A 19,824-nucleotide genomic window follows, 5' to 3' on the forward strand; every position below is an offset into this window, starting at 1 on the left:
TCCCGGTCCCTGAGTGGTGGGTGGAGCTACTCCTCTTCCACAGGCGCTCTTTCAAAAACTGAAGGAGGCTTCCCAAGTGAATCTAGACAATAGATTGTCTTTGCCTCCTTCCGCAAGTGAGAAATAATTCCATATTACCCAAATCCTGCAGCCCATCAGGGCTGAACACAGATTACAAAATCATATTCAATACTGTTTAACCATGACTTTCAATGGCTCACTCACTGAAATCTTGAGATTAGACACAATCGTTTTGAAAATCTAGCTGGGCTCTAACATTCTATGTTGCTCTGTTATTCTATTGAGAGGAGGGGAGGGGCGTTTAAAAAAAAAAAAAGATGAACTGTGTAAAAATAATGTAAGGGGAACACCCACTAATCCTGTCCCTTCTCAAATGTCACATCATATTGATCCTGGTGAGCCAGGAAGTCACTTAATGCATTCTTTAAAAAGTCAGACTGTCCAGGGAAAGAAGGACACCTTCTTTCACTTCCAATCAGCCAACCCATCACTCCTTTCCTCCATTTGTAAGTCTGCGGAGTAACTTAAAAGGCATGAGTCATGTTCTGAAAATCAAACATGCGCATGCAGAGCATGCAAAATGAACCGCGGAGAGAGTCGGCATTACAAACACAATGCGGCCTTTGTGAAACATGACAACATCCCTGGGGACCGAGGTTTCTGAGTGTTGCTGAACTGAGGAGAGTAATCACAGGGTCCAGGGTTTGCCAGAGAGTGTGACATAACATGGAGATTTTAGGAAAAGTGTGGAGTCCCTTTAATCAGCTCCGAGAGGAGCTTGCTAATAGTGCCTGTTTGCCCTTTGTTTTTGTGGTGGGTGGGTCAACATCAGAACTTTACCCTTTTATTGTTATGAAAATGTGTAGAGCGTTTATCTATTTTCTTTCCCTTTTCCAAGGAAACATTTGCCAAATGTTAATTATAGAGATTCTAGCTTTACCTTTCCTGAAAGATGAACTCTGAAACATTACTTTCACTTGGGATCACCTCTCTTAAATGGGGGATTTTAGTTTCAGTGACTTTGCCTGTCACTCTGAGCAGGGTTTGTGCTCCAAAGGAATCTCTTGGGATCCACCATTTGTCTGGGGGACAGGGATATTATTTTGGACTGTGAAGTCTGTCTGCTAAAAAAAAAGCTGGGAGGATACCAACCACACACAAACGTAGGAATTTCTACTCGTTAAGCCTTTCCATCTGCAGGGGAGTTGTTGTGTTATTTCTTATAGCTGTTTGTTCAGTGAGATAGAAGTATGTTTGAGTCTCTGACCTCATCTCCCAAAGTTTATTGTGAAACTTTCATATGAGCACCTGTGTTCCTGGATTACAAAATGACACCATTAGGCAATTCTTAAAGTCATGGATAATTGCCAAAGAAAGGGGAATAGGATAGAGGACTAGAATAAACAGTGAAAGTAAACACTTATGGGGAACATTATGCTTTAGAAAAAGGCCTTGCAATGTAATAGCAGGATGATTTTAATCCCAGAATCATAGTGATATAATGAAATAAGCAGCATCCATAGGCTCAAAACATATGTTTACAGAGGTAGATGGAATAGCAGATATTTCTGCTGTAAAGTAGTGATATTTTGTGTCCAAAATGTATCTTCAAAAGACATATAGTCCTTTGAGGTCTGAAAATACTGACAGTTTTCTTTTTATGCTCCTTGTGTTTAGCACTCATTGTTTTATCTTGGAAGACACTTTCTATTTCTATGTACAGCCATCGTAATAGGATTTACATTTCAGCCGGCAGCAGTCCCTAAGACTAATAGAAAAGCTGGAAGGAATAAGAAGACTTCGTATTTTAGCTGTCATAGATGATGATTGGGTTTATAAAGGACTTAAGATATAATGACAGGCAGAATTCATAACCTCACGCTTTCAAGTCAATTTCATGTTCCGCTTTTAATTAGAATCAGCCTTCTCTCTTTTTCATTTGCTATGTAACATACCTTTCCTTAATTTCTGGGGGGAAAACCCTCTCGAAACAGGGGTGAAAAAACTGTTGATTTAGAATCATGTCATAAAATAGAACTCAAGGAAAGGGTTGAGCTGACTGCCTCAGACTGAAACAGAGCTCTTCAGGGTTGGTCGCACTGATTGTGCTGTTGACGGCAGGCAGAGGCAAGGCAAACACAAAATTGTTAATGTGGCAACTAACACAACCCTAACCATAAATACTTGCCAAGGCTGGAATGCGGGATTTCAATGAACCCCGCTAGTCTTTTATCCCACTGACATAATTTAAATTGTGGGGCCGGTTTCCACACATGACTAGAAACCCCACCTCAGTGTGGTTTTCAACATAATGCTCACCTCATCATATGTTGATTTCCAAATCTTTGGTCCCTAACTTTCCTTTACAAGGGCTTGGTGTTCTCCAATTACAGGACCTTCAGTGTTTAAGTTATACATGTAATTCTCAACGTTTCTTTGAGTACAGACCTGAGAAATTGTTACTGAATAAAAAGATTCAGCAATTGTAGTTTAACATTGTCCTGTCCCGAGCTCTTGAATTCTGCTTTCTTTAGTCTTGATTTACCCCTGCACTAGGATACAGTGGCCACTTTTTCCCCATGAACTTCTTCATGTCTTTTGACTTAAAGAAAAACTCTCATTTTTTGGTATTTTTTCAAATTTGAAGAAGGAGATTAGAAGATTCAGATGTTATTCTAAATGAATGTTAAAAAAAAAAAAAAGCCGAACTCTAAGAAATGAAGGTAATATAGAACTGACTAAAAACCCAAATACTTCCAGTTTGAATAAAAAAAATTCATCAGATTTTTTTCTTGGATATCAGCCTTTTTACGGTTTTGGGTGCCTAGTCACTGAAAAGCTTTGCTCATTTTTTAAAAAAACATAATAACATATATAGATATTGCAGTAGCTAATTGCAATTATTCACCCTAGACAAAGACGAAAAAATGAGTTTTTCTTTTTCTAATTTCTTAGCTTGTGTGCAAAGTTGCCATTCCAGATGGGGCCCATTATGTGATGTTGTATTTCAAAGGGAAACATTTCTTAAAGTTGCTGAAAAAATGTCTATTAAGGAAATAAGAGCTGCTGAAGGAAAGACACGTGTTATCTATTTCTTCAATTAGTGGCAAAATTCTGGTAGTATTCCTAACGAGCTGCAGGGGTTCTAATTGAAATATTCCAATCCTTCCTCTTCCCAGCCCACACAATGCCGTTGTCAAAAGGGGGAAAGAATCATATAATTAAATTCTAGGTAAAACCATTTCTGATTTTGTAGCAATGAGAAAAGGTTGCACTATTTTTGCTTCTTGCATCATTTATTAGAAGTTTTTCTCAGTAGGACAGCAAGCAATTATCTGAAGCAGCTGGGTTACGTGAAGGACTGATCACATGTTATAACACACAGAGGAATTATGGATTATGGAAAGATGAACAATGTAATTATGCTCGTGGAGTGTCACTTATTAATTTTAAGGTGAGAGTTGTAATAATTTCATAATAGCTATAACAATCAGAGCAAATGTCTGGATTTGTAAGGGTCTCCAAGGTTTAAAATTGGTTCATAAATTTAATTTTGTTAAAATGTGGTTCCAGTTGCTGGAAAGTTTTTGTTTCAAGGAGAATGAAATCCTGCAAGTGATGAAGACAAAATCTAAAACTTTAAATTGTTGTTTTAACAACTTTTATTCATCGCAACTCCATTTCCTTTCTGGGTTAGTGTAGAGATGGATTCATAATAGGATAGTTCACAACTATCTCGTATTTCCTATGAGTAATTGTGCAAAGGTGAAAAGATGACATAATCATGGCAATTAACTTCTTTTCTGGCTCCACCATGGTAATTACTAGGAAACATCACCTGTGGGAAGCCCAACACTCACCCAAAAATCAGGGCTACCTCTGCTTTTCCGAAGGACCTCCCCTAATCTGTTTAACATAGTTTCTCTCTGTTACACTTTTCATTGCCTCTTTCACTCTCTTTATTCCAGTTTTCTTATTAACATTATTGCTAATTAGGAATCTAAAGTAGGCCGCCTTTTCAAAACAGAATGAGGACCGTTTCTTTTCCAGGTAAGTGGGTGGTATTTGCAGCAAGCAATTAAAATGCACTTTACCCAATTAAAAAAAAAAAAGACTAATGATAACAATAGTTAAAAAAACATCATCACAAAATGAGGGTGAAAAACTTAAGTGACCTCGAAATTAAGCTATGTTAGTCAGCTGTGATGTAACCAGAAAATGATGCATTACAGATAACACAGTTTTCTGAGCAGTAGCTCTTTGGCTATCTGACATAAAGTAAAAAATAAAAGAAAATAAAATCATAATTCTCCCAAGTCTACTGTATTTTTAAATTTTTTACAGCTGCAGGATAGCTATAAGGTTTTAATTTTCACCTTTGAGTATTTTTTTTTTCCAAATGGAAATACCTTTATTTTTTTTAGCCTATCAATATAATGGGTACTCACTATTAATTATTCAAATAAAGTAAAAATTACCCCAAATCCCCAGTGAAAAACTGCTGAAATTTAGTGTCTATATTTACAGTACTTTTTATATGACATATGAGTATAGAAAACAGGTACAAATATATGCAAATATATTTTAGTAAAAATTCATTTATTCAACAGTATGTATGGAACACCTACTATGAACATGCAATAGAAAACCATAGTGAGCAAACCAGACATGGTCCCTTTACTCGTGGTGCCTACCAGCCTCCCACAGGATAGAGATATGAATTAAAGACTCATAAAACTGAATATAATATCACAAATGTGGCAAGTGCTATGAAGGAGGGGCACACAGCATAAGACCTTATGTTAGGGGAAAGAGACTTTATTGGGGATGTCAAGAAAGGTTTGTCTGAGAAAGTTATAATACTGGCTATGGATTTCAAGGAAGAGTCAGAGGAGAGATAGTACCTAGAAAAAGATGAAGGTGAGGGGAAAGAAGGGATCTAGAGCAGCTGAGCTTTCCAGGCAGAGGAAGCTGCTTGATTAAAGTTTTTCTGAGAGGAGAGAGCCTGCGCATTTGAGAAAGAAAAGCTAACATCCAGAGAATACGTTTGTCACATTGGAAGACAAGCCCGGAGTGGTGGATAGAGAGCAACACCTCGAAGGGCCTTGTGATTCTGCTGGGAACATGGTTCTCAACCTTAACGGTAAGGGAGAGCAGTGACTGAAGGATGGAGGTAATATGTGTTTCATTAAGCTTCAGTGTGGACTGATGGAGAGGGGCAAAATGGATATAAGGGAATCCAGTTGAAGGCTATTGGAGAAGAGGAAGAGAGATGATGGCAACGTGGACTAGGGTCGGGGTGGTGGAGTTGGAGATTTAAGAACATGGCGATGAATTTTATGTGAGGAATAAGAGAGGTGTCTTTAAAACCTTTTGCTTTTTTGACTGTAATGCGATCTTTCTTTTACTTATTGATTCAGAGGATCTATTTGTCTATTTATATATTGTGGCTGGCTATTATTCCTTTTTTTTTTGTTATATGTCCCACATATTTTCTTTTGGTTTATTTTTTGTCTTTGAATTCTGTTTATTATTATTTTTTTTCAATTGAGAGTTTGTTTTGCACAGTTTTATATGTCAATTTATTCCTCTTTGAGATTTTTGTGTCTCCCAATGTTTTTATGATAATATTTATTTGGGTTTTAAAAAATCTATTTGAAGTCTATTTTGGGGTTTCAACTTATATTTTCTAAATGGGTAAACAATTGTATTTATACATTTATCATTTATTACTCACTAATTTGAAATAAACTTACACACACACAGACACACTCACACATATGCATACATATAGCAGGTATTTGGTAAGTTATTCTAGTCCATTGTTCTGGCTGACTTTTCCTGTCTTAATTTTGCACTGTTTTAATCAGGATAGCTTTATAGTATATAGTTTTTACTCTTCTTGTGTGTTTTCTACAGAAATCCAGAGACCCAGCTTGTCAGCTCCATAAAAGGAACTGTTGAGATTTTACCTGATATTGCACTAGATTTATAGATTAATTTGGAAAGAATTGACAGTTTTTACAAAACTAGGTCTTCCTAGCTAGCAATGTGATATGTCTCGTCATTCATCAAAGTCTTCTTTTACATCCTTCAGTAAAGTTTTACGATTTTATTCATATAGGTCTGAAGGCAAAAGTATTTTGTGTGCTTTAAATTATCTTGTAGTTTTCTACTTCTTGATTTCAGTCAAGTGTGTGTAAATAAACCCATCTTTTCTGTTGAAAATATTTAGGCTGATAATTTTGAGCTTTGTATACAGCAGATAATTAAGATATCTCCTCTCTCCAACAGGTTTGCCATTTGTTCCAGGCAGGAGCATGTGAGGAAGGTAATTTTTTTTTCCCTTGGAATTAATGCCTTTATGGAGAATTTCAAATCAACCTCTCTTTGCAAGTAAAGGCTTGCCTTCTCTAGTACAAAGTTTAATGTGGGCAGGAAATATGTATCTATGACTGTATATCTACATCTTTAGAGACATACTCTATGATGATTTGGACATATTCCAGTATAATTCTTCTGCTGATACATATTCAAGGCCCCACTGAAAAATTACTCATCTTCACCCTTGTATGTTTATCTGCGTGCTGGTCTTTCTCTTTCCTACTACCTCTTAGCTTCATTGAAGGGTCAAGACAGTCTAACCACAAGCCCTTAAGCAGTGACCCTAAAGTTTATCTTGTATGTTGCTGAAAGACATTCTCTTCTTTGCCGCCTCCTGCTGAGATAAGGAAGTTATAATTAGATGTTATAGTTGATAATGCACATAGAAGTATGCGCAAAAAAATCAAAGACTTCAAACATATTTATCTGTTTAATGGATTCTGCATTCCTTGTTCAAACAGCTTTGCTTAAAATTGTTCTTTCAGCCTCCAAGTTAAGCTTGTGTCTGGTAGCCACAGCTTGATTTAAGTTAGAGGCACGGTGAATTCCCTGGGAGAGCTGGCAGGGACAAAACTGAGTTTTCTCAACCTTTTCATTTCCTCCCTATTTGTCCTCATACTCTACAATTTTGCTTGCACGTGAAGCTCCATCGATGAGGCTCGTGTCTTCATTTTATAGCTGTAGCCTGGGCTCTGCAATGGTGATGGCTTGCAGTTTACTATCTATTACATTTGGGATTAATACTTTCCTGTTATACTTATTGTTCAGCCCCACTCTCCTGCCTGGTACTGTAATACACTGCTTTCAGTATTCTAACGGGATTGCACGAATCTGCCATCACTAGCTTGATTTTTAACAGGAAACTAGGACAATAAGAGCCTTGAGAAAGTGAATGTGAGAAATGTATGCTTCTGTCTAGGGACATTAGTGCAAAATGAAAACAACACTATCTTCTATTGCTTGCTTCTGCCACCCCATTTTCACCAGTAAATAACTAGAGCCCTTCCCTGCACTATTGGCATGAACAAAGAAAAATGGCTTCAGCTATCAGGGGCTGCACTTTGAGATGTAAAATATCATTTTGCTTGTAAACATATAATTGTCACCCACTGACTGCTTTCTTTCCTTCCACTCAATACTCAACTCTAAGCAAATTCTTGGTTCAAAGAGCAAACCTTGAACTAAGAATAAATAAACCTATGATTATTATTAACAAATGACATGTTAAAAGAAAAACTCAGGAAACCTAGTGGCAGATAAATATTAACAAGTCCTTCATGCATTAATTTAACTTAAGTGGATAACCAGTAAAGCTTTGTGGGAACCAGGTCCATGTAGAGCTGGTCTTTGGGGAAGGGACTTCTGGTTCTTTCCAGACCTGGTTAATGATGCTCCAGGTAATAGTGACAACTTAATGGGACTATAAACAGGATTTGGGGGCTCCTAGGGAAGAAGAACATTTAAGAGAGAACCATAATTTTTCACTACTCTAAAGAAAGAAAATACAGAAAGTTAGACATGGTTTCTATTTTACCAGTGAGATAATGTCAGGTATCTGGTTTCTAGCTTTCTTTGCTGAGTCTCTCTTATGTTCCTCCACTGCAGTTAGCCAGTTGCTCTTGCGGACACGCCTTTCTTTCCCCTGGGTCTTTGCTAGTATAGTTCCCTGCCCTCAAATGCCTTCTCCTCCCATCCTGTATTGACAAGGATAGACATTTAGTTATTTCCAAAATTCTATTCTCTTCTTTCATAATAATAGACTTTTGAGTTGGCACATGGTTGCTGACCAAGAAACTACATTTCCCAGGCTCCTTTGAAGCTAAGATTTTGGATATAAATTAGATTCCACCAATATAAGTTCTCTGAAGAGATATAGAAGAAGAAAGACAGGGACTTCTTTTGTATTCTGGCTGTCTTCACTGGCCAACAAGATTGTGGGTTTCCTGTGTCGGCCGCCAGTCTTCCTGGTTGTCAAGAGCCAGTCCAGAAGCAGTGGTGGTGGTAGTCACATCTTGATCTGGTCTCTAATTCCTGAACAAAGCATCTCATGCCCATTCTCTGACCTCAAGCTACAGCAGGGACCTCAGACTAGACTGCTGTGGCTCTAGTTGTGGCTCTGAGTTGGCAGCTCCTCCACTCGGCTGGCTCTGGGTTGTTCTGAGAGTCATTCCAAGACTCTTACCATTTCAGTGACTTTGTAAGCCTCTCAATCTTTGTATTAAATCCATTTTGTTTAAAACACTTGGAGTGAATTTTGTTTCCTTAACTGACCCTATAGCAAATAACATTAGTTATTTGCAGCTTCATAGAGTTTGAGGGCGGGAACATATTCACTGTTCTGAATAAAGCTGGCATATAATAGGCCCTCACAGGGAATAAACAGATTTCGTATGACAGGCATTGTGCAGGGCACTTTACCTACATCCTTTCCTTGAATCATGCCAACCACCTTAGGAGGTAGGCATCACTGATGGCAGTGGTAGCTGGTCTGGAGAGGCCACTGGCATGACACTGGCTGCAGTGGGGAAGTGTGGCTGGAGCAGTGTGCTCCATGGAGCCAGCAGGAGCCTGAAAACAGGCAAAAGCCCCTCTTTCTTCCAAGCTGGAGGGGTGGGAGCCCCGCCCTTCCAGGTACAGCTGCAATCACTCAGCCATGGCTGCAGATCCAGGCATCTCTGCACTCTTGGGGGCCTGAGAAGTCCCCCTGTCCCCACAGGCTCAGAAATGCCTGCTCTCACTGCCTGGCCTGTCCCTGATCCTGGTGTCTGCTCCAATTTCAGAGCAAAGTTGTGATTGAGCTCAGGTGCTGTCACTATCCGGCCAGGTGTGCACACACTTGGGACAGCCCTGACATGCCAGCTCCCTGTTGCCTCAGCATCCTCCAGACTTAGGACACCAACAAACACTGGAGGAAGGCTTGGGAGAGGGGCTAAGGGCAGCTTGGCATGGGTCCTTAGGCACCCCTTGGTGCAAATAGCCTGGGCACTGTGGGCACTGTGGACAGCAGGTTAATGGCAGCAGAAGGCAGACAGGCTCCTGGGCAGAAAGCAGTGGGTCCTCAGTGAAACCCCTGCTTCAGGCTAGCCATGGCCTGAGGCCTGGGGGCTGGGCTGCCAGTTCCACAGACTAGAGTGAGAACTTACAGTGCTTTTTCCAGACCTCCCTATGGCCATCCACAAACCAATCAATATTCACTTTCTCCCCTCTGAAGACCGTAAAAACCCCAGACTCAGCCAGACTGAGGCAAACAATGGGACAGCCTGCTTGCAGAGAGGAGCTACCCACTGTGGTGTCCTCTGAGCTGTTCTGTTGCTCAGTAAAGCACCTCGTCACCTTGTTCACCCTCCACTTGTCTGCATACCTCATTCTTCCCGGACATGGGACAAGAACTTGGAACCTGCTGAATGGCAGGGCTGAAAGAGCCGTAACACAAACAGGGATAAAACATGATCCTTGCTTGCCACATAGTGGGCAATGAGAAGGAGAGAAGAACTGTAGCCTTCAGGAAGCCCAGACCCAGGAGGTACCTGAGCCAGGGCTGTGGCACCCTCTTAGGGGACCTGTGGGTCCTCGTGTCTCCAAGCTTCTAGGCACCACTGTGCTCCCTGGTGCCAGCCATGGAAACTGCTTGTGGTATGCCTGGTCCAGCCACAGCCTCACAGGGAGCTGGTGCCCACAATGGACCCCACACTTGCTTGCTCACACACCCACTGCTGCTCTGTGCCTGGCTTGCCCTTGGCAGGTGTGGGAACCAAGTTGGTAGAATGAGCTGAGTGCAGCCTGCCAGGCCAAGTGGGCAGAACGAGCCCCGTGGGCCCAAGCAAAACTCAGGCAAAGGTGCCACCAGTCACAGAGGGTTTTGGCCAGGAAAGTGACACCCGAAGGATCCTGTGACATTGCCACTATTTTATTGAGGTCCGATCTCTGAAGTGAGGGTTGGGGTGTTCAATAACTTGCCTAAGGCCACAGGGCTAAGAAGTGAAGTCCCATTCTTCCTGTAAACCTTCTCTATCATTCCAGCTATGAGCAGAAAATGGTTAAAAGTCAAAATAAAATGTTGCTGACTAGATTTTAACATAATTTATTTCATTTTCAAATGGTGAAAGTGAGGCTGAAAGAGGAAAATCTTATTTCTTTGACTCTTCATTGTAAACTCTCTGTTCTTCAATGCTGAATTAGGCTACGACCCCTGAATTCACTGTGGAATTTTATGCCTCTCACCCCACCACCCTCATTCTACTCTAAGGAGGAGTAGATGCTATGAATCAGTCCCTTCTAAGGACTAACAGTGGCTAAAGATTACACTATACTCTTTCAAAAACAAGTGAATAAAAGCACCAGTGCATGTATTATGAAAATTTCAAAGGATCCCACAGGCAAGAGGGGAGATGAGAGTAGCCTGATTGCCTCTCTGGCTCTTTCCTGCATCCTTCTCTTCCATTCCTAGGGCTAGAAGTGCCAGGCTTGCACCCTCAGGAGAAGCCTAGGCCCCTTCTTGTAGGCTCTCCCATCCCTCTCACCTGCCAGCCCCGTCCTGCCTAAGGCATTGCAGCCTGTCTCTTTCTAATTGGTTCCTTTTTCTCCTGCACTATATTCTGGATTTGCTTTGCCTAAAATCAGAGTGGTGAGACATACAGTTTGGCTTTAGGTGAAATAGAGGAAGCCTTCTATGCTGTTAGGATTCTAGGACACTTCAACCATCTAACTTAGGTAAAGGCCTTCTCCTTGGGCCCAGCCTAGCTTCTCAGAGTTTACATAGGGTTTGGGGTGGAGGGGCAGGAAACTAAAAAGAAAATATTGTTGACTTTGTGTGTTTGTTTCTCTGTGTGTGTGTGTGTGTGTGTCTGTGTATGTGTCTGTGTCTGTGTGTGTATACCCTTTATGGACCTTAGAGGGAAAGGACTGGAGAGGCCAAGGCAGAATTTAGGTACCATTGTGGTGTCATTTCATTATCACCCTTTATTAACTCCCTGTATAGCCATCCCCTGCAAAGCCCTCCCTCTCATCTAGGACCCTCCCCTGGCCTGAGTGAAGCCTGTCCACTGTGGAGGCTCAGCCTAGTTGTTCCCACCTCTGTTAGCATCTTTAAACCTGCCAGGCAGAAATAATCCCTTTGTCTTTGGCAGCCCACGAGGTCTGTTGACACAATAGAAACAGTGCTATAGCACTCACCACAGTGTACTGTAATGACCTGTTTACTTATTTGTGTTTGTCACTACATATTGACCTCCTTAAGGAGCTTGACTGGATCTTATTTATCTCTAAGCCTCCACAACTAAATAAATATTTGCTAAGTCAAATTGGATTCCCACCCCTAATTCATTGCAATATATCAGGTAGAGGGATGCCATAGAGTTCTTTGATTTTAAGGAAGCTTGATTGTAAAATGCACCTTAGATTTACTGTTTGGGAAGTCGATATATTATTCAATGTACTTGTGCACATGTTTACTGATGATGCACAAGAATTCTGGCTGAGAATTGAGCTCTGGTTTGAACACTGGATCTACCACTGACAAGCTCTGAGGCCCTGGGCAAGTGTCTTAATTTCTCTTCGCCTCAGTTTCCTCAACTGTAAAATGGAGCAGATGGATCTACCTCATATGGCTGGTTGTGAGGGTTAAATGAGTTAACATATGTTGAGTATTTTGAGTGTATCCTAGCACACAGTAAATGCTATTTAAGTATTAGTACCTATATAATCAGAAACAGTAAAATTTAAATATACATACCTTAAACTCATATAAAATTTAATACTCTAAAAGCAGACTTTCACAAGTCTTAGTTCAGAACAATTTCCACAGCAGTAAGTGCCTTCATTATTGGCTGTTCTTTATCTGGGCACTTGAAGGGTTACTTTTTTTTCCATCCACAGGGACCTTGCATACTTTTCTTGTATTATCATCCTTTTTTCTTTTCATCAGTCTTGTTTTCACCTGAAGGGCTGGCCCAGTATCTTATATACTTTAACATCAGCTGGCAGGTAGTCTAACAAACAGTAAGTTCATAATAAACAGTAAATGAACAAATGAATCACCAGTGGAACCCACACATAACACCTGGAATCAATTAATAGATAGTGTATATTCGGATAACTGGAGTTATAGTCAACAAATTAACAAACCCTCACCTTCTTATTCAACCTCTGACAGGCACATACTCGTATTTGGGGACAGACTTAAACAGGTACCAGATTATACATTCATTTTGTGCCATTTTCCCTATTGTTGGCCTTATCTCTTCTCTTATCTGTGCTGGAATATGGACAACTTTCTCCATGCTCATCTTCATTATTGATCCAATCACACATTTTGTTCTTTCTCTGCCATCCTAAATCACATTTCCTTACATGAGCCTTTGCCTTGTCATGTGCGCATGACAACTGCACATGACAACCTTTTACCTATTCAGAATTTTCAACTGACTGTTTATATATATATATATATATTTTTTTTTTTTTTTTTTTTCTTCAGCTAAAAGAGCGGAAGAGGTGATTTATTTTAGGGTTGTTACACTCGGCCACAAATAAACACAGAAATAGTCCAGAATGTCACAAGTCCAGGGCAGAGGACCAACATGGGCAGTGTTGTTTATGAGCAAGGTGGGTGTCAGAGGTGATCGGCAATCAGAGGGCGATGAAGTTCTAGATCCATTGAGACAAGCTCTAGACAGTAGCATGCAGTCCCACAACTTGTACCAGCATCCCCAGCGCCTGGCATTCCATGTTTCTGCTCCTGTGGCCTCCACGATGCAACAAGCTAGCGGTTTACTTGGACTTCTGCCTCATCTTTCTTCTTTTGCTCTTCAGCCTGCGCATTCGCTTCTTCCTCCACTTGGCTCTCATGGCGCAGAGGTTTCCAGAAAAATGGCGCTAAGGCCGAGAGACTGTTTATGTTTTGATACTGTATTCTTAGTCATGTGTCCTGCTCTGTTAAGGTATGAAGTTTCCTGCATTATTATTATTATTATCATTATTATTATTATTGTGGCGTTATTATCATGGCGGGACTCCTTCATGTGCTACAACTGGAAACTATTTAATAAATGCTTTTGGATAAAATATTGACATCAGCTTGCGTGACTTGTTATTTGAGAGATAAAGAATGTGGAAACGATAGCCAGTACAATCATTCAGTATTTTATTTATTAAAAACCTATAAAGCCTCTGTGACAGGTACAGTGCCAGGTGTTGACAGTCTAACTAGGGAGATAAGATTAAAATGTATTAAAATATATCATTACTTGCAATATTGTTGAACCCAGCATTGTAGGCCTTCAGCAAAGGGTCCATCCATTGAGAAAGGCCAGAATGGTCACAGTCAATTTTCATGAAGAGAATGGAACTTGAACGACCTTGAAGGACTAAAAGATTGAAGCTAACAATGGGGAGGAAGTCAAGTATTCGAGCAGAGGAGTATGGTAGAGAGGCAGGAATGAGCATGCCATATGAGGGAGTGAGACCAGTTTGACTGGAATGGAGACTGTGAATCTTCAAATGCGAGGCCCAGGCATTTGATATAGACTAAAACAGGTTTCTGAGAGGAGAATGATGTAGTGGAATCAGTTAGGAGAAGATAATCTAACAAAATTTTGCAAATAGAATTGAAGAATAGAGGGCATTGCTTTGGGGAGGCCAGCTGGGAACCACATTGTGAATGAGTCCAGATGGCAAGATGGGAATAGAAGACAAGGACATGAAGATGTTTGGAAAGACATGCAGAGCCTGACAGATCATTCCTCTTGTGATTTGCTTGGAGTTCAGCATATTTTCTTGCCTGTGGGACTCCTGTGGTGGCTTTACTTCACATTTTCCTATTTACCCCGGCCCCCGTCTCACCCCATCCATCCTTTTGCACTATTCATATAGAATACAGCCACACCACAGCATGACAGGTGGGGACCAAACATTCAGTCATGTAAAACACGCATTACTGTCACTGGGTTGAATGATGATGCTGGTGCTGGGTGTTAATAAAATGACAGGAAAGACTCTGCAAAGCTGGCCAGTGGCCTAGAACTTAGGTGAATTTGTCCCTGTTATAGCTATGCTTTGGCATAATGAATGGCAGCTGTCTGACACCCTTATTCTCTTAGCCAAATCCCTCCCCATTTTGAGCAAGAAAGTCACAACTGGAGGATGGGAGCCAACCAACCATCAATCCTCCCCCCTGCAAGTTCCCAAATGCACATCTTTACTATGTATCTTTGTGACATGAATTCTCCAGAAGACGAGTGAAGCTGCTGTGGTAAGGACCCTCAGCCGTCTCAGCCACACTTAGGAACTTGACAAACATCGTCACTGACATTTCTTCCCTGTTCTCCTGCCATTAACAGTTAGCCCTCTTAGACGCTCATAGTATTCCATGTGATTGTTTCATGGTAATCAATTTTCTCTCCCCAACTCAGTTCAGCTTCCTTTGAGGGCCTTCCATGTCTTATACTTTTCTTCCTGCCTAGGCAGAGGGGCTCACTAAGTAGTGGTTGGAAGAACAAATGAATAAATGATCACTAGTAGCAGTGAAGAGCTCGTAACAACACAACCTTTTGGATTGATTGCAATTTTTGAAGAACTAAAAATAAGCATATTCACAAGTATGCAGATAAGGTTATTTGTAATACAGGATGAGTATCCCTTATCTGAAATGTTTGGGACCAGAAGCGTTTCAGATTCCTGATTTTTTTAGATGTTGGAATATTTGCATATACATAATGAGATATCTTGTGGAGGGGATCCAAGTTCAAACATGATATTTATGTTTCATATACACCCTATACACACAACCTGAAGGTAATTTTATAAAATATTTAAAATAATTTTGTGCATGAGACAAAATTTGTGTTACGCACTCGTGTGTGGAATTTTCCAATTGTGGTGCCATTTCAGCACTCAAGAAGTTCTGGATGCTTAACCTGTATGAGATTAAGTGTAGCATAAGCATCAAATATAGTTATATGGACCTCAAGTTACAATAAATGGGGGAATAGCCAAGCCTCAGTCAAGGAACTGTATGCTTTAAGGATCATCTACTGAGATCTTCTGACTTTTAAACTGAGGTCTAAAGGAAAGAGGTGACTTGTCCAAGATCCCATTTCTGGTGGAAGAGCCTGAAATAAAACTGAGAAAAGGCTATTTCTAAGTCTGCCCTCAGACTACTGCATCTGGAGTGTTATCCTTCAGGGACCCCTCCCGGAGATCTGTGGGTGCTGCCAGAGCCCTCCATGCTGAAATCTCTTGTTCCAAGCTCTTTTGGCCAAAAACTCTTCCAAAGTCTTGCCAGTTGATGAGTCAGAGAAAAAGAAGTGGCAGCAGCAGAAGAAGAACTAAGAACGGAGGAAGGAGCTGGTCGCAAATGTGGGACAAGGGCTCTGGGGAGACGCTGGTGACGGTGGTGAGATGGGTCTGAGACCCAGGGTAGTGGAGACTCAGGCATCTGCTCTCAGAGTTTGGAGAGCTCCTTCCTGCTGCAGCAGCAGAAAAGAGATGCAAGTTTCTAGTGAACCAGATATTTCCAAAGAATATCTGCAAACCTACTCTGAGATTTTCGTTTGAAATATATGTGAACGGAGACATGATATAAACAGGGCATTTTCTGCCCTGAGTGTGGAGAGTCAGAGAAAATTATCCTCAGAGAGAGAAGAAAGAAGCAACCTCACAAAGCAAAGGTGAGAAATGAATCATCTGAGCTGGGGCATAAAATATTAACTCCTGACAGCTTTTCTGTCCCAGGCCTCAGTCCCTCTGTTCCTCTTTTTTTATTTAAACAAATTTAAATGAGTTTTTGTTCCTTGCAACCAAATAGTTCCTGACTAATATCTGGACTCATAAATTGCAGTTCTTCACCTTCTTTCTCCTACCAACTTGAACACCTAATCCAAGAAAATAAAGAAAAACAGAATAGCCAACAATTATGCAATAGTAATTAAACACTTTTGTGCAGTCATGGTTTTGTTACTCATTTGTAAACTAGTCTATGAGTCTAATCACCATTTGCAACATTATTTCTATATCAAAATGCGTTTTGAGCTCCCAAAATCCAAGTTAGTAATTTAAAATACTAGCTTAAAGGTTAATTTCTGCGCACGTGCGTGTGTGTGTGTGTGCGTGCGTGCGTGTGTGTGTGTTTGAAATAACTGTCCATTTATAGATTAATGTTATAGTGCAAAAAACAAAATGGACTTTGGACTCTGTTGGCTGAATCACTAGTGACTGTAGGACTCTGGACAAGTCAATTCAATTTTTTGAACATCAGTTTCTTTCATTATTCCTAAAATGGTTGGGGACCATAATACTCTCACCTTTGGATTGTTATGATGATTAATTGACTTAGTTCCCATTAATTGCTGGTGCTTGACACACAGCAGGCCTTCCATAGATAGTAATTCCTTCCTTTTTCTTCTTTGTCTTCTTCTTTTTCTTTTTCCAGCATGGTCAGATGAGTCCTACCCACTGATATAGTCCCTCTCTTACATAAGAGCCTCAAGCACACTAATTATTCAGTTTATTTTTGCTAAGCTGGAAACAGATGAAAGTTGACTTTTGCATTACTGACAAGCCTCTTTCAAAGTATGTTGTCTCCTATTATTTCACCAAAGCCCTGGATTATTTCCTGATCTTGGGAAAAGAAGAGAGGGTTTTTTTTTTGTTTTTTTTTTGTTTTGTTTTTAAGGCTATTGACTAAATGCAAATCCGAATTCAAAGAGTTACCAGTATAATTTATTTATTTTATTGAATGATAATTCTAGCATGTAGAAGTAAGATCTTTAGGAAAGCAGCAGTGATGGCATCCTCTTAGATTCTCTTTATAGTCAGCTAGAGGGATCCTGATGTGATTTAGGTGTGATTTAGTTTGTCACTGGATTAAACTTTGAACTCCATTGTAAACCAATCAGCTGACTCTCCCTGCAGGAATTTTGCTTTTATGAGCAAGACTTCATTTCAGAGCCCACTTTTTTTTTCTTTTGAAAGAGTTATATAGCCTACAGCTTTCCTGGGTTACACTTATTGGTGTCTCCATATTTTAATTTGAATAAGGACATGAGTAAATGAGAGAATCCCAGTTGACCATGGTTTTGTTCTTTGGAGTGGAGATGAATTTCTCAAAGTTCTTCTCATCACTTATGCTGTGAATTATATCACTGAAGAAGTTGAGAATTACTATGCAGAGCATAAGATTATGAATTTAAGAAGAGATTGGAATATGTTTTAAGAGCTGATGCAAAATAATCGGTGTATAGAATATACAGGGAGAAACAGCTTGGTGACTCAAATGGGACAAGAGAGTCCACATGACTGATTGTTCAAGTCTAAAGCTCATACCCTCTCTCTTCTGTACACATACCCATATGTACATACTGTACATGTGTGTTGGTTTGATAAATGTGCTTTTTAATAATGTTGCCTTTAAATTTACTGACAATAGATTTTTTCTTGTGACTGTGCCACTAGATGTTCATTTTAGGAAATCAGACACTGATAGCTTTGCAATAGAAATAATATTATCAACAGAAATAAGACTGAAAAACAGTGACTAGACTAATGAAGACTAAAACTTACTAAGCACTCACTTTATGCTGGGTACTTGCCAACTGTGTTAAGCACTCATTACCTCTTTTAATTCTTGGAGCCACCTTATAAGTTCTATTGTTATTTCCTTTATACCGTTGCTGAAATTAGATTAAGTTGCTTGCCCAGGGATACACAGTGCAGTGAGATTCAAACAGAAGCCGTTCATTCTGCTGGGCAATATGTACTTTGCGTCGGATTCCATAGAAAAGTATTATTTTAACAAAGTCAGGTTGAACTTATTAGTGATGTGGGTACTATTTAACAGATAGGAACTTCGGAGCAATTGGAAATATCTCAGTTAGTGACAGATGTTGTTGATCACAAAGTTCTTCTAGATTGCTTGCTTCATTGGTCAAACTGAATTTTAGAAAGGTGCCGATTCACTGACACAGTGGTTTTGTATTATGGCCAGATGCTTATTCAATGCTTGAGAATGTTTTCTCTCCATTCAGTCTAATGGGAAATTAACCAGTGGCTTTTGGGGAAAGCAAAAAAAATGAAAGGGCTGGGGTAGGGTACAGATAATAATCTTGTTCATAAAGGAGCTGCCAATCCCCCACCCTCTGCTGAGGGCATCCCAGGGATTGCCAGTTGCTTTGTCTTGTTTGACATAAAACTCTGTTGTTTGTCCAACTGTTGCCAAGTGACACTTTGACATTTGCATAGCCAGGAAGTACTGGAAAATAGAGCTCCAACATTTCCCTGTATTATTTTTATAGTAATTAGGAGTAAAAGTTATTTTTAGCTTTCTGGCAGTAACTATTTTTTGCAGTTCCTTTTTTAACTTTGTAAATAAAATTCTATTTCCTGGTTGCCTGGAATGAGAGGTTTATGACAAATACTAGCTCCTGGAAGACTGAGCAACTTTCTGTACATTTTTGTGAGACAAATTCCAGGATTCTTGGGTAGGAATTAATTCTTCATGGAAGAACCACTTTCAGTGGGAATAAAATATGGGAAGAATTATTCATACTCACTATTACGTATCATTATATATAAAAGTACAGTTCTTTTCTTGTTTTAATTGTTTAAAATGTGCAAAGATTGTTAATTTATATGGAATCAGAAAAATCCCTGTGTTGTTCCTACAGATGAGTAGAGTGGAAGAATCTATATGTTGTTTGGATCTAAACGTTGCTGGGCTACACAGTAGCTCTTGTTATACTTTAGGATACTGAGTAAACTTCATCATTGAATCAAGCAAGATTTCATTAGGAAGATATTACAATGTGCCTATGTATATATTACTTATCTTGCATTCTTAAGCATTAGGCACATTTTATTTCATTGTCTATTGTCTGTTTCATAAAATTGCATGAGATATTTGCCTGGGAAAAAAGGGATTGCTTAAAATTCAACCATTTTGTGTGCCTGGTGTATACTTACACTGTAATAAGCACTGTGAGGGGGATTCAGAAATTAAATAGACATAGTCTCTTCTCTCCCAAAAAATGGTAGTAGAAAAGTCACAAATGAGAGTCCTGCATGGAAAAATAAAGGGGGAGAAAAGAACATCCTAAAATATGCATAGTGACTTGGAAATCTACTCTGCTTCTCTCTAAAGTTTTGAGTTTGAAAGCTTGACTTGTCTATAGAATCAGCACCCCAAAATATCAATGAGTTAGCAGCTATTGACCTCTACCTTGGAAATTTTCAGAATTGAATGTTTAATATTCTATTCCCTTGGCAGGTTAAAAAATACTTTTCTTACTCGATATATTGCATAAGTTAACAGTTTCTGAAAAATGCACGAATCAACTTATTAGAAATACTGTAAATGCAGAGCAAATGCAAAGTCATATTCAAATAATTCTACTGCAAGAAATTTAGTACAATGTGATTTAAACATGCCCC

General features: G+C 39.7%; 1 protein-coding gene across 1 annotated transcript; it reads right to left on the bottom strand.

The window, feature by feature from the left end:
- Positions 1–12,837: 12,837 nt before the first annotated feature.
- RPL41 (ribosomal protein L41) lies at positions 12,838–13,288 on the bottom strand. Its single transcript, XM_078005119.1, has one exon. It carries the CDS (start codon positions 13,246–13,248, stop codon positions 13,171–13,173), a length of 78 nt encoding a protein of 25 aa, XP_077861245.1. The 5' UTR covers positions 13,249–13,288; the 3' UTR covers positions 12,838–13,170.
- Positions 13,289–19,824: the final 6,536 nt, after the last annotated feature.

Source organism: Macaca mulatta, chromosome 6 (genome assembly GCF_049350105.2).
Source record: "Macaca mulatta isolate MMU2019108-1 chromosome 6, T2T-MMU8v2.0, whole genome shotgun sequence".
Classification (NCBI taxonomy): domain Eukaryota; kingdom Metazoa; phylum Chordata; class Mammalia; order Primates; family Cercopithecidae; genus Macaca; species Macaca mulatta.